This window comes from Bactrocera latifrons, unplaced genomic scaffold, assembly GCF_001853355.1.
Source record: "Bactrocera latifrons isolate USDA-ARS-PBARC rearing strain unplaced genomic scaffold, ASM185335v1 scaffold_47, whole genome shotgun sequence".
Classification (NCBI taxonomy): domain Eukaryota; kingdom Metazoa; phylum Arthropoda; class Insecta; order Diptera; family Tephritidae; genus Bactrocera; species Bactrocera latifrons.
Genome location: NW_017537123.1, coordinates 732,877 through 747,301, shown reverse-complemented (window position 1 = coordinate 747,301; position 14,425 = coordinate 732,877). Strand labels below are relative to the sequence as shown.

The window sequence follows — 14,425 nt, the reverse complement described above, 5'->3', positions numbered from 1 at the left end:
CTGTTATCCATCAAAAATAAATGCATAAGTATCGGTTAAGAGTGTCATCAAAGCGTAAGGAGGCAAGCGCGCGGCTTGATTGATTAAGCCAGGCAATGATTTGTGACACCAAATATATCACTGAAGGGGTTACTGGCGATGGAAGTGAGCCGACAGGATATTTATAGCCAATTTGAGGAGTTATTTGCATTAAAAATAACAATTGAATGCCATTTGTAAGGATTCTCCCAGAAAGCATAATTATGTGTATTCATTATGTGTTATTTTGTTTTTTGTAAAAGTGTTCTAAAACTCAACTTCTTCATAGTTACAGGTCTTAGTACATCTTGAAACTGCCTGCACCAAAGTACCCTCAGCAATTATCCACAGCATCTTAGTAGATGGGATCTATGATATGAGTTCTCAGCTGAAATAAGTCGGTCCTTGATGGGAATGTAGTAGATCGGTGGCAACTCCGCAAGACAATGAGGACAAAAGCAAGGATCAGTCGTTAAGCTGATCTCATCGGCGGAAGGTGTTTCTTGTGTATTTTTAATCTAATATTTTTGGTATTTTGTGAAATTAAATTTAATGATATATAATCGTGTGGAAGATCGGAATACACCACCTCTTTGTCAATTTTAAAGGCGCCTTCGACAGCACGAAAAAGGAACTAGTTATATGCCGCTATGACTGAACTTGATATCTCCGCAAAGCTAATACGGCTGTATAAGCTGACTTCCGTCAGAATCGGGAAGGACCTCTCCCAGCTCCGAGATAAGACGACTCCCCTCTAGCATCTTCTTTAATCTATCTATAAGAGCGTACAGCTGCTGGCGTACGCCGATCATATTGATATCATTGGTCTCAACAACCGCACCGTTAGTTCTTTCTCTAGAATGGATAAGGAAGCGATTAAATGGGTCTGCTAGTGAACAAGGGCAAGAGGAAATATCTCCTGTGATCAAACAAAGACCAAGTAGAGAAAGACCTGGCTTCGCTTGGAATTTTCAATTGATAGACACCACTTTCTAGATTTGACGAAGTGTGTCAAAAAAGGTGTTGGCAGTAAACATATTATTGGCTTAAATTGAAAGCCAATTTAGAACTAAGTTATATGATAATTCTAGTGGCGTTCCTCATTAATTTACTTGCCATAATTCTCCCTCCATATTTTATTTAGCGTGGGATACAACATGTGTTCAAAACAAGCAAGCAAATGTATCATTCTCAAAATGAAAGGCTGGCGGGAATGCCAAACACAGGGTAGGCTGGAAAAACCAACTGTGATTAAATTCCCCCGACTGTCTGTATACTGCTTATGGGTGAATTAGCAATTCAAACCCTTTTCAAAACCCGAAATTTCCAAAATAATAAATTTTTCTCAGTTTCGTTTGCTTAGCCGTTTTCCCGCTGTCGCGATTATAGGGGTAATTGGCCTTATTAAGGTCTCATGATCACTTCCCTAATCTATGGCAACGCCTGTTGCACTACAAAATCTTGTTGGCAGCGGTATTCCTGGAATGAAGAAGTCACGTTTTTGTTAATCCGCCTTCCGTGAGAGAAATCCATTAATTTTTATTATTAATTACTATTATTATTAATATAATTATTAATGGCACATGTTGTGTTCTGCGCACACATGAGCGATTTGTAGAACTAAATGTGACCTTACAGTCATGAGACTTAGCAGTACTTGTCTGGACAACAGCCAAATATGTTGTGTCTACTTCTATTGCTCTCACTTCAGCTTTCAAACTGCGTAACTCACGCAAAGCTCTGGCATCTGGCAGAAGAAGCGGTTTCTAGGGGTGCTTTTGTGAACGCACTCCTTCGAATCTATGAAGAGAACGCTTTTGATACAATGCTTGTATTGGGAGAAGCATCAAAGCCTTGCTTTTCTGTAAGCGAAATAGAAGAGGAAACGCAAGTACCTCTAATCATTGCCACAGTTAGCGCTTCGGAGGACAAGTTAAAGGACCGCTTCAATAGCAACCTCATCGTCATTGTGTGCTTGCCCGCAAACCCTCTAGATCTTCAATTACTCAAAGTTTTGGCAGCCAAATTGCACCGTAGCCGTCAGACGCGTATTATTCTACTGTTTGGAACAGCAAAACCTACAGCGAGTTTGCTGGACGCCTTGACTGTTTATTGGGAAGAACAGTATATCACAAATGTTATTGGTTTCAACGATTTGCAGTCGTACTTCTATCGTTATTATCCATTTCCCAACGGACATTGGAGACGCGAGCTTTTGAATAGCTCCAATTTCTACTTTCTACCTCACCAAAGAGATCTGCAGGGAAAACCTTTCCTTACCTTACCGGGGCAAATTGCACCCCGCTGCCTAATTTATGTGGATTCAGCCGGTCAACAGCACCTGAGCGGCTATGTTGGGCTCCTGCTGCTCACCTTTGCAGAAAAATACAATATTACCTTGCAGTACCGGTATCCAGTAATTCCAGGAGAAATACTACATTTAACGGTTCTGTTAAATTTTGTCACAAATGGTTCGCTGGACGTAGCAATCACATTGGTTCCCCTATCCTATGGTGGAAATGGCTTTTACTCATTTTTGACTTATCCGCTGGAACTGAGTGGCTGGTTTATTGTACTGCCTTGTCCTCGGCCACTATATTACTCCGAAATATACACGATCGTCATTTCAGCCCAAGTTATCGGCTTTTTGATAATACTCCATATTCTTTTCTCATTACTGGACTCTATCATTAAGCATCAATTCTACAAAAGTAGCGATGGTATCATTTGGACTGACATTTTGGTCAACGATAATATTTTTCGGGGAATTATCGGTCTCTCGTTTATCATAAAATCTCCACATCCGGTGCTATCACTGAAAACACTTTACGTGTTTCTATTTCTACTGGGCTTGTTCATCAACAACATGTACTCGGCGTACTTTCAAACTCTTTTCACCAGTCCACCTCTACAGCAGGAAATATTGACTTTCGACGATATGCGAAACCAGAATTTGAAAGTAATGTTTGATCGCAGGGAAATATCAACAGTGAAGGACTCACTTGGCTCTGATTTCAATCGGACATTCAAGGATATATTACTATTAGAGGATACTAAAATATTTCAACGCCATCGGAGAGATTATGACACCGCGTATGCCTACTCAATGCCAGAATCACTTTGGTCAATCTTCGAGGCACAACAAGAAACATTTGAGAGAAAACTGTATTGCTTAGCTCCGACGCTAAAATTTTTTGGCTTATTGTTGTTGGGCATACCTTTGGCCGAGAACTCATACATCATGGAGCTGTTGAATATGATGACCTTACGCGTCGTGGAAACTGGGCTTTTGCAGCATTGGCGTACAGTCACTTACCTAGATATGGTAACAAGTGGCCAATTGTTGAAGGTAGAATCTAAAACAACGGAAAAATTCCACAATATCAGCATCCAAGATATTCAATTGCCATTTTATTTACTGTTATGTGGTTTAAGTGTAGGCGGTGCGGTTTTCATTGCCGAGCTTTATTTATTCAAATTAAAGAACAAACCACCAATGAGAAAATAAATGCGGAAATAAACTCACAATATCTCATTATTTAGTACGCTTCAATCTTAGGCCATCGCCTAAGCTCGAATCGAACTCTTTATAATATTTTTTTTATTTACAAGTATGGACTAAGTGAAGGACCCAAAGCGGTACAAATTTATGTGAATAATTGAACGTGCACCGTTTTTGCCCGTCTATTCTAATATACGCTTAAGCTCCTTCCAACACAATGTTAAAAGCCCTGACCATCCCTGGGGCACTTATTTTGCTTAAACTTTTCCTTTAAAATTTCTGTTATGAAGCAAAGACTTCCAATGGCAATACCAAAAATATACATCAACCAAATATAATGGAGATCCTGAAAATGTAGTGGTTCATAGTGGCGCGCTATAGTCAAATCCTCCAAACTCAACTTTCCCGCCTTGATCATTTCAAACAAACTCATTGTAGTCCAGTGATGCCAGAAACCGTACGCCTGCATTTCCAATAAGTACGCGTTGAATGTGGCGCGATAGACACTATTTTCGGCCAAGGGTACTGCCAGTAAAATTTGGCGATGGAACTGCGCCTCTTCGGACACGCGAAATAGGCGTTGAGAGAAGTAGCGTTGCTGACGCTCGACCATCGCCCACATTTCCGAATGTGTGGAATACGCGAAGCCTGGGTTGAGACTCTTCCGAAGTGTGTAGAAATCCCGCAACTCGGGAAAAACGAGCAGAAGATCTCTATAGCTCAACATAAAGGACTCGGGCATGAATTTCTCAAGTACCTCATACTCTTCTAGCGGTAGCACGATTTTTATGCCACGAGCTTTTAAATCGGCGTAGCTTTTTATTTGTTCTCCCGAAGGTGGTTGACTGCTAAATGCATGTAATTGTGCGCTATAGGCAGTGCTCCATATCAGACCCTGCAGGAAAATCAGAAAATATAACAAATAAAATTTGTAATTTCGCTTACGGCGCAACTGAAACGGTAGTCCGACAACGCCACGAAAAATTTTATCATTAAAGATCACGTCATTATACGCGAATTCTTTTACACTTCCCACATGGCTTTCGTGGCCGTTGATTATGTACGTGTACAGCAATGAGAAAATAATGAAAATCGTAACATCTATTTTCAACGTATTGCTCTGAAAGATATACTTGTAGACTTGGTAACGCTCAATATAGCCCGACCGTGGCAGCATTAGCATCCAGCTGCTGATCTCCACAATGTTTGAGAACGCGTAAAGCGAATCGTTCTCGACAGGCATTTGTAAGCCAATCGGCAAATCCAATTCATAATTGCTGGTTAAGTCTGCCAGAATGGAGATTTCGATGCTCGCACCTACATTCAGTGGTGCCCTATAAGTAAGTGTGGCATTCAACTTGGCGGCGAAGGTGGAAATTAGATGGTAAACATAACCAGAACTGCGCTTTTCACCAAGCCCATCTGTATACACGATGGATCCCGGTTCGGATTGTGACGGCATGCTACGCAACTCATAACCCTGCAAGTCATTAAAACGACTCCGATAGAATATCCCAGACGATGGATAACTCTCCAAAGTGAAATTCGGAAAACGAGTGAAAGAGTTCAAACGGCCAGTTGCCTGAAAATCTCTAAACACTGCAACTACATTCAACATTTGCTGCTGGTCACAGTAAGCGAAAAGTTCTTCCAGCTCGTCCGACTGCGCTGTAGTGAAATTTTTCAGCAAGAATAATATTCTAACCTCCCGCATATGTTGCAAGCTTTCCGACATACTCTCCAGCAGATTCAAGTCCACAAAATCGTCAAGACACACGACGCTGAGCAGCGCGCGGTTGTAGTATGCATTCAAGTAGATCGTATAATTCGCGTCAAAGATAAGTTTGGCCGTGAAGTTCGCCGAACGCCAGTCAGAGAAGTCAGCAAAGCAGTCTATTGGCTTACGACGCCACAACAACAACGTGCTGAAGTCGCCTTCCCTTTGTATGGCTTCGAGCAATAGATGCGAGGAGTTTGTTGGCTCCACTTGACCGTCGATGACTGGTTTTAAAATTTCGGGTTTGGCGGTGGAGCAACCAAAATGCATATGAACGCACACTTGCAGAACAACAAATAACACAGAGTACATTTTGACTGAATTTCCAGAATGGAGCAACTAAAACATTTCCCTACGTGATATCCTTTTTATATTCATGTGCATATAGAGTAGGTAGGCGGAGATCTTCTAAAATTCAGAAGAAAAATATAGTAAAATTTTATTCAACGAGTGTTGACCAGAACGGCCATTGAAAATGACATCAATAAAATTAAATTGCAGTATAATGGCAAGTCTAGTTTGCTCTTATACAGGGTGCACACAAATTCAATGACTCTCCTCTACTCCTCTGAAGTATGCATGTATAATATTGCCATGACGGCGAGTATTATCAACATTTATTATTTCATTTGACGTCGATTTCATGTCTGACAAGATGGATCTGATACGAGTAGTTGGTGTTGGCCCCGCACATTGCTCGGTGGCAAAATATTATGACTATTTTTTATGTGAATCACTGTTTTATATATACCATACCTATATGTAAATAGTATAATCGCGCATTCGTTTCGAACTGAATGAGTCTAAATGCTGAATGCATCGTCGCTTCAACAAAATCGCCAACAGTGAGGGCTATTGGGCAATGGTAAAAAAAAGAAATCTCTTAGAAAAAGTATTGCGAATTAATCTTCCTCATCCAATAAAAGAGCAAAGCATCGATTTTTCAATTTAACATTTCGATTAGAAACCCGCTGGGATAGCTCGCCTTTTGAATAATCTTAAGTAACTCGAGACCTAAATAGCAATGTTTATGTTACGCAATAACTAATGAGAGGTTGGCCACATGGACGGCAAGAAATATGGGTTCAATAATGCATGTGAAGAATTCAGCGTATGGTATTTATGGAGTAATACGATTCACAAGAGACTAACCATCGGGTTTCTTCTCGTTATGGAGTGGTACTTTGTAGGACAACTATTCTTAGCAATGGAGGCAAGCGCATACATCTGATATTACTGCGTAATGTACCGGAAGTCTAGATACCCAAAATTGAAATTGAGCTTCTTCGTAGTTCGAGCCGAGTTTAATGAGGCAGCCCTAAATACGTCGGCCAGCAAACAGAGAGTAGAAAGGACCATTTCAGCTAGACAGGTCGTCACAGCAATACTTTGAAACACTGTGGGCAATACAGTTTTATTACAACAACGCTGTCCAAAATAATTGAGCTGTGGCAATAAAGTAAGCGAACATACACGTATGTGCTTGTGTAAATGCGTGTGTATGCGTTGCCAATCATCATATGTTCATGGCTAATAAATTGCTGGCTAACAAATTGGTCTTTTATTTGCCAAAGGAGTTAAGTTCAGAGGTGAATAACAACAAGCAAAGTTAACTCTTTAAAGAAACTATAACTGTAATCGATTAGTACGCTTTCTACTACTAAAGAATTAGCGTGCAAAATTAGTCAAAATAACAACAACAATAACAGTAATGTAGCTGTAGGTGTACTTTCACTTTTTCCTACCAATAGCATTGAAAATGAACGAACCGAGTTTAATAACCAATTAACCTACACACATACATACACCGACTTTATTACGTGTTTCTTCAACAATGAATCAAATCCCTAAGAAAAACGGGGTCACGGCATTTAGAATAAATATATATGCATAACGGGGCTCTGAGAACAACACCAACAGCGACTCTTGAACTGGCACTAAACCTGCCACCCATGGTTCAAAGTAGACATAGAAAAAGATGGCTGGCGTAAAGGTATGTTAGCTACTCGCAACAATCTAAAAATCAATACTGATGGCTCGAAAATGAAGTTGGTGCGGGAATATACTGTCCAGAGTTAGACATAAGGCAACCTTTTAAGTTACCGGACCACTGCAGTATATTTCAGGCTAAGCTCTGTGCTATTGCGAAAGCAGCGGAGGCGGCCTCTCATGCACCTACAAGCAATTCCAGAGTCAACATCTACGTAGACAGCCAAGCAGCTGTCAAGGCTGTAGCCTCGTCATATCGGACAATGAAATAATTACGAGATTGCCAAAAACCCCTGGTATATGCATATATATTTACTTGAGGTCAAAATAAGACATTTTGTGAAACTCGATCAAATTCAACCAAATCTGGTATGTACTGACCTCGAGATGCCTGACCTTTTACATACGAGTATAATACATTATGGTTATAATTGACACTGACGATTAAGCGACTACTCCGGAAGGAGTGGTGTAACGCAATCAACAACAACAACTACCAAATAGTTTAAGTAAACAGTTGTTTTCTCTCACACTTGGAAAGAACGCTTGTATACTTGACTTGGTGTGGAATCGTTTTTCATCGTAGCCCGAGAAGTTTGCGAGTGTGTCGTTTATTTAAATTAATCGTAAAATGGAGTTGCCAATTAATAGCTGACATCTGATTGTCGATTGACATATGGTATGTATGCGACTTGACGGCAGTTAGCAGAGACAATGAGATCCCCAACTCCTCTCTCACWKSMAGTGAGAGAGCAATTGCTAAACGTCAAAACCTACCGAACTTTGACAGTTGACTGGATTGAGTAGGTTTTGACGTTTTGCAATTGGAACGACTGGAACGGCCAGATTGAAATTATASCAAAAATATATGTGAACGGAGGAATTTATTGCCGCCGTTCAAGATCGCTAATAAAAATTTAATACAATGAAAATCAAAGAAATGCAAAATTTAAATATATATCATGAAACGTTTTGTAATGTGATGCATAATAGAATTATATTTCTATTACAAATGATTAAAAACATTTTATAATTGAGAACTAACAGACTCTTTCCCTGAATAGGGTTGTGCGTAAGCGGTATCTACGCCAATTAAGAAGAAGAAGAAGAACAGACTTAATTCACATTATTAAGTATTGAAATATCGAAAGTCAGTTGTTTTAATATACCATAAAATCATAAAAAAAGGAATTAAGTAGTTTAGCCGTATATTAAAAGTCCAATATATAAAAATTTGCAATCGTAATAAAAGTTGGGTATTTTAATTTGAAATGTCCAAAAATTCTTATTTGGTGCGATCTGGCCATAATGGAAAATCTTATAAAAAACGCTTGTTTCGAGGCGCTCTCACACTGGAATAAGTTGGGTATATCATTATCCCTGGCAGTTAGTCACTAGTAATGAGTTCATTAGTCATTTTATTTCAGTTTGTATGGAATCGTAATTTCGTTTTCTGTTGTTTCATTTATTTATTCCCTTAATTAAATTTTAGAATGCCTTGATTTTTTTAACGTTTTTACGAAGAACCTTTTCAGGCAAACCCTGCGAGGTTCTCTAGCAAAGAACTGGTTTCAAACGACTCTTGCCTCTTGTTGACTTAAATTTCAACTGCGATAGGAATAATCGAATCGGGTTCCTTGCTTCGTTTAGGGGCTAGCAGAGAAATTAATCGGGTTATTATACTATAGCACGTGGTATTTTGCTCCATTAAATATAACTGAATTCACTATTTTAGGCTTTTCACAAAAGATACGACCCTTGTAGCCGCATAATAACAATATATTGCCGAAAACCGAAATGCTTTTCAATGATTAATTGTAAATAAAAAAACTAATGAGCGATCTTAATGAACGCAAAAAAGAGAAATTCCTAATCATAAACTTGATGAATAAATAGATCTGTGCGGTTCGTGCAACATCCCATCGGACACTTTTAATGAAGGCGCGTTATAAAAGAAAACGATTTGTTCAAGGTTTGACTTGTCGAATCACTAATGGCCAAGCCAAGACGGCAACAAGTAATAAAACGATCGATATCGACCACATGGGTGCAGCAATCGGAGACGGCTGAACGCAGACCCCATTTGTATGATGCAATGCCATCGTCGGCCGCTGTAATCATCAACAGTGATCGCATTTCGCATCTAATGATGATGAGCAGTCAAAAGCCCTCTTTTGCTCAGCGATTATGGGAATTAAAGAGGTTAACAATGCGTAATTGCAATGTGTAGGAAGGAGGAGGGTTTGCGAAGCTCGCGAACAAACGAAGCCGCTCGAAATGCTTTTAGCCGAAACAACTGACGTCGGAGTGAAGAAGCACTCCTGCAGAGTTTCCCCATGACAAACTTGGTAGAATCTGCGCATCCAACAAACGAACTACACTTCGAATTAAGCATTTGGTCATCCCGGTAACAGGTCTTTGTAGGAACGGATTAATTCTTCGGAAGATATCATCTCACTCACATATTAACAGCTCTCGATTTTGCTCTAATGTTCAACTCCTTTTAATTATTTCGAAATTATGATCATAAGCGTTTTCGTTATTGTTGTTGTTGCTGGTGCAATATGCTCTTAGTGGCATGCCTCATTTCGTTAGACATTTTCGAATAAATTACAAATTCACTCCTCAACTGACACGTTCAATAGCCACTGTCGTCGCAGCACTTCAGCAGCAATGGAGCTTCACTCAAAGAGGTTATTGCTTCCTCAAATAAAAGTGAAAAATAATGAAATTCAAAACAAAGTAAATGCCAAAGTCTCAATTAAAGTTGCTTGCACAATGTAGAGCGCCTTGGGAACCGTTTTTTCTCTAGCGCGAATGCGTGCGCATGTGGTTGTTGCAAGTACAATATGTTGTTGCAATTGATGGAAATCGGAAATCACTGAATGTGCTCGCATTCGTTTACGTTGGTTTCGTACAGTTTACTTCTTCTTTTGACATGCTGAAATAATTTACCGATTTTCGATTGAACGAATTTGGAACGTGAATTACGTAAGCTTGACTTGGTTGATATAATGCGATGCCAAACTCGTTTGTGCATCTCGAACTCGAAATCGAACAGGAAACTCTTTGACTGACATTGAATTCGTTCCCTATTGCCTGGTCGGTTTGAGAGGTGAGAGCATAGTTGTACACATGGCGATCGAGAGTTCAGTAGACGAACTGGATTGGCAGTTCCACTTAGACTTGAAATTGATCTGCCTCCAAAAAATTTTCTTCAAATGCACTTTGTTACCTATTTTATCACCCCTCTACCGAATCCGGTTGATTGCCGCTTTTAGATGTCCAAGTTCACTTTGTAGGTGCTTTTTCGGCTTGGAAATATTTCCCAAGTGTGTGAACTGAGAAATAAACCTTATAAATGAGTTTGCGCTGAACCACATGGAACAGCGTCGAATAACTTCTTTATGCAGCGGACGAAAAGTAGAAAGGAAACCCCTTTTGTGCGAGGATCAGAGCGCTCAAATTGCCATCATTCCGAGGAATAAACAACACTTCCCAGTTGGGGCTATCCTCATACTCACCAGTCCACAAACCGATTTCTATATTTTCCACATTTATGCACCAATTTTGGACCAACTTGCGATTTGAAATAAGCAAGCTTTTAGGAATGCTCCACGACCGAGTGTGTGTGTGTCCAGTCTGCGTGTTGCCAGTTTTTCGAATGTTAATTAGCCCATCATTATTATCTCTTGCTTTCAAACATATTTACTCAGACGTGTGTACGTTTGTGTGCGTAGTGTCTGTTTCCAATTTTTAATTGCCTTAACAAATATTTTCAACGCTTGTAAAAACCAAGCTGAAATATGCTGACGCCAGCAATTACAAAATTCAACAGTTCAAGTATCCGAAAACCCGAAAATGCCATGTTCCTAATCGCTTGTTTGGATTGTTTAGGTTGTTGTTGTAGCGTTCGTACGACGCGATCGCCCATTAATTTCAATGGCAAAGCTTTTCACATTTTTCAATATTAGCATGTTAAATGAGTGTGTTTGTAAACTGCACGCTACGCCAATTAAACGCCGCTCTTAATTATAATTTAATTATTTTCAGCTCAATCTTCGCCTTTGTCTTCCTTTGCTTCAAGTTGCCATTTGCCAATTGTTGTTTGTTTTTGTTTTTCGGTTATAAAATTGTGGAGCTGCGATCTTTCGGACTTGACGACGTTCAGCACCCACCATTCGCAACCCGCAGCGTTAATTCACCTAAATAAGCGTTCACAATTATAACAACAACATGCGATAATACTTAAAATGATTTCTAAAGTCTGAGCGAATTGCTGAGGAAACTGAGTTTAAGCCAAGCTTGAGCTTGCTACTTCTAGGCATGGTGTGGAGCGCCGCCAACTTGAACTCATTGTGCTCCGCCGTCACTGTCGGGCAACACCATAAATCGCCATTGTCCAGCTCGCCCTTAATTGAGACCTTCGCATTCGAGTTGTCTCATTATTTACGCTCTTTAAATTGCGCCAAGCACTTATTAATCAGCTTTAGTTCTGCACTCCTTTTCCCGCTGAGTAATGTCATTGAAAGAGGATTTAACATGTAACAAAAACAACAACTGAACCACAGAGAATGATTGCAACCGCGTCTTCGCGACCCAAAGCGTCCAAGTATCACGAGTACATGTTGCACTGCAGCCGAACGTGGCCCCCTTACCTGTTAATAGTGAATAAGAGCGTCTACTGCGAGAATCTTGCCTAATTGTTGTACAAGTGCAAAGTGATTCTTGGCGATGTCAGCATGCCATCTTAATTGTTACTGTTACTTTTGTAAATACATCAGACAGAGTGCCGTATCTAGATCTAATTTCAACACGATTACTGTTGTTGCTATTGTTATTACTTTTCGGACAGCGAATTCAGCCTTCCCATCCGAAAGCACTGCCAGATGCTGGGGCTTTAGCTGCAACCTTTTGTTTTGTTGTTATTTAATATTTTCGTAAAGGTTGTTGTTGTTGTTATTCATTTTTATGAAACTGAAAGTCACTCACGTACTATTTATCGTCCAGTCATCACCAACCGCGTCGGCACTACAATCTAAACAATAACAAAAACTGTATGGCAATGGCTAAGTGGTCGCTGAGTTTCGCTGTCGCGAGAGTCGGCGGCAGAGGAGTCATAATTACGACAATTTTGTGTTCTTGTTGTTGTGTAATTGTTTTTCTTCAACTAACGCGATTAAGCGACGTGATTGTTTTTCTTCGATTACTTTTTTTAAATGAGTGCATATCATTTGCACTTCTTCGTTGTTGTTGTTGCTTAAAATTGAAAGCACAACCTCGCACTTGAGCCTTATGGACAATAACTGTACCATAACGTTATAAATTTAGTAAAAGCAAATTGCTCCGTTTCCCTTGCAGCAAAGTGACGTGGTCTAAACTGGGGAGATTGGGTAAAGTGAAGCAATCTTTTGCTTATTTAATTCGTGAACTATTTCGTGAAGCCTTTTTCGTAAATCTACAATGTAACACGTCTACGGAAGCTTTGGAATGCCGGCCTCGGTTAGGTAGCTGTTCACAAGAAAGGCGGTGTGAGCCGGGGCGTTGCCGTGGTGCAACATCCAATCGACTGCGATGTCTTGTCGGACCCTATTGACCCTTCGTTTGAGTCTCATAAGGACTTCCACAGAAGGACTTCGCTAAGAATTTTACCGTGTACCTCTGCTCTAGCGAACGCTGCATTTTCGACTTACTCCACTCACATAAGCACGTCGCGCGAAAATTTTTTTCCTGGCTCTCCTGGTGCTCGGAGACAACTGACCAGCTGGTCGTACCACCGAATCCAGTCGGTGCACGCACGCTTGAAGCATTGTCGCAGCGGAAGAAAATCAGTCCCATTACAAACCCGACAAACCCTGTACTTTTGACTTCTAATAATTAATGAATTTGAAAAAATTTCTAGGACCGCATTCGTTATCTTCCCAATGAGGTCGTGAGAAGACAAACCCATAAAGGCACATGTTTATGGAAACACGAGACGAGAACACCCGTCAGAGAAGTAAACGAGTCTTCAAAAAACGCGGGACGAACCAAATAAGCCCTTCTTAGCACTCAAAACCCATTAAGCACCTATTAGTTTCTGTTGAGAGCGAAGAAGAGAAAAATTCAAAAATTATCATACTTTTTATTATTTGAAAATTGCGGAATAATCAGAGGTTAATTAGCCCCACCGCCAGCTCTGATAATTACATTAAATAAATAATTCTATTGAGAAGTAAACAATGCTTAGAATCTCGGGTGTTTTAAGAAAGTCTCTGCAAGGAACAATGGCTTCGACTGATCACAAGGACTTCGATCCAGTAAATATCAAACTTCGGAAATGTGTTAAAATAATCAGTTGGAGATTGAGAAAAGATTTTATACAAGTACGTGTGCACAACTTTCAATTAAAAATGGCATACAATTCTTCTTCTTCTTTATTGGCGATTATAGCCGAGTAACGACACAAAACAAAATAAACAAAATTCTTTAAAAAAATCAAATATCAAGCGGAACAGTAATATACCCATAGTATACAGTTATATGTTTGTGGCCACGAATGGCAATTAAATCGGCGATGAGATTTGCATACTCACACATTTATGAACCAGAGCCACATATACACACATTTGCACATTCGGATATGCGAGCAGTTATTATGCATGAAAATTTGTGTGTGAAAATATTTGTGAGCTTTTGTTTTCATTTGGTACCGCTTCGCGTATTGAAAAGAGTGTTTTTCGTGTTGTTATTGTTGTAAAAGTGATTGCTGTTATCTACATATGTATGTATACGGTGTGAGCCAATGGGACTCCCTGCTGGCGATTGTCCGAGCAGACTCCTTCCTCTGTTGCAAAACTCTTAGCCGCGATTAATGTGTCTAATTAGCAGCACCATTAAAGCATTACGGCATTACAACAACAATACACATGGCGCTCAAACAGGCGCCAGCTGCGCCGCTGCTGTTGCTATTGCTGCTATGGTCCATCAAGACGCGGCATTGGGGCTGGCCCCTTCCGCGGCTGTGTGTGCAAGTGTGTATGTGTGTCTGAATATAAGTAGTTATGCTGGAACGCAATTGTAGCGCTTTGATTAATGCTTCTAAGGTTGACTGTTATGTGTTACTGTTGTTGTTGTAGGGGTTTTGCCTTTCCGCAAGT

General features: G+C 40.1%; 2 protein-coding genes across 2 annotated transcripts; one reads left to right on the top strand and one right to left on the bottom strand.

Moving 5' to 3' along the window:
* Positions 1-1,843: 1,843 nt before the first annotated feature.
* Positions 1,844-3,526, top strand: LOC108973201. Its single transcript, XM_018940268.1, has one exon. It carries the CDS (start codon positions 1,844-1,846, stop codon positions 3,524-3,526), a length of 1,683 nt encoding a protein of 560 aa, XP_018795813.1.
* A 214-nt stretch (positions 3,527-3,740) lies between these two features.
* On the bottom strand, positions 3,741-5,567 carry LOC108973199. Its single transcript, XM_018940267.1, has one exon. The coding sequence runs from the start codon at positions 5,565-5,567 to the stop codon at positions 3,741-3,743; it is 1,827 nt and encodes a 608-aa protein (XP_018795812.1).
* Between the last annotated feature and the right edge of the window lie 8,858 nt (positions 5,568-14,425).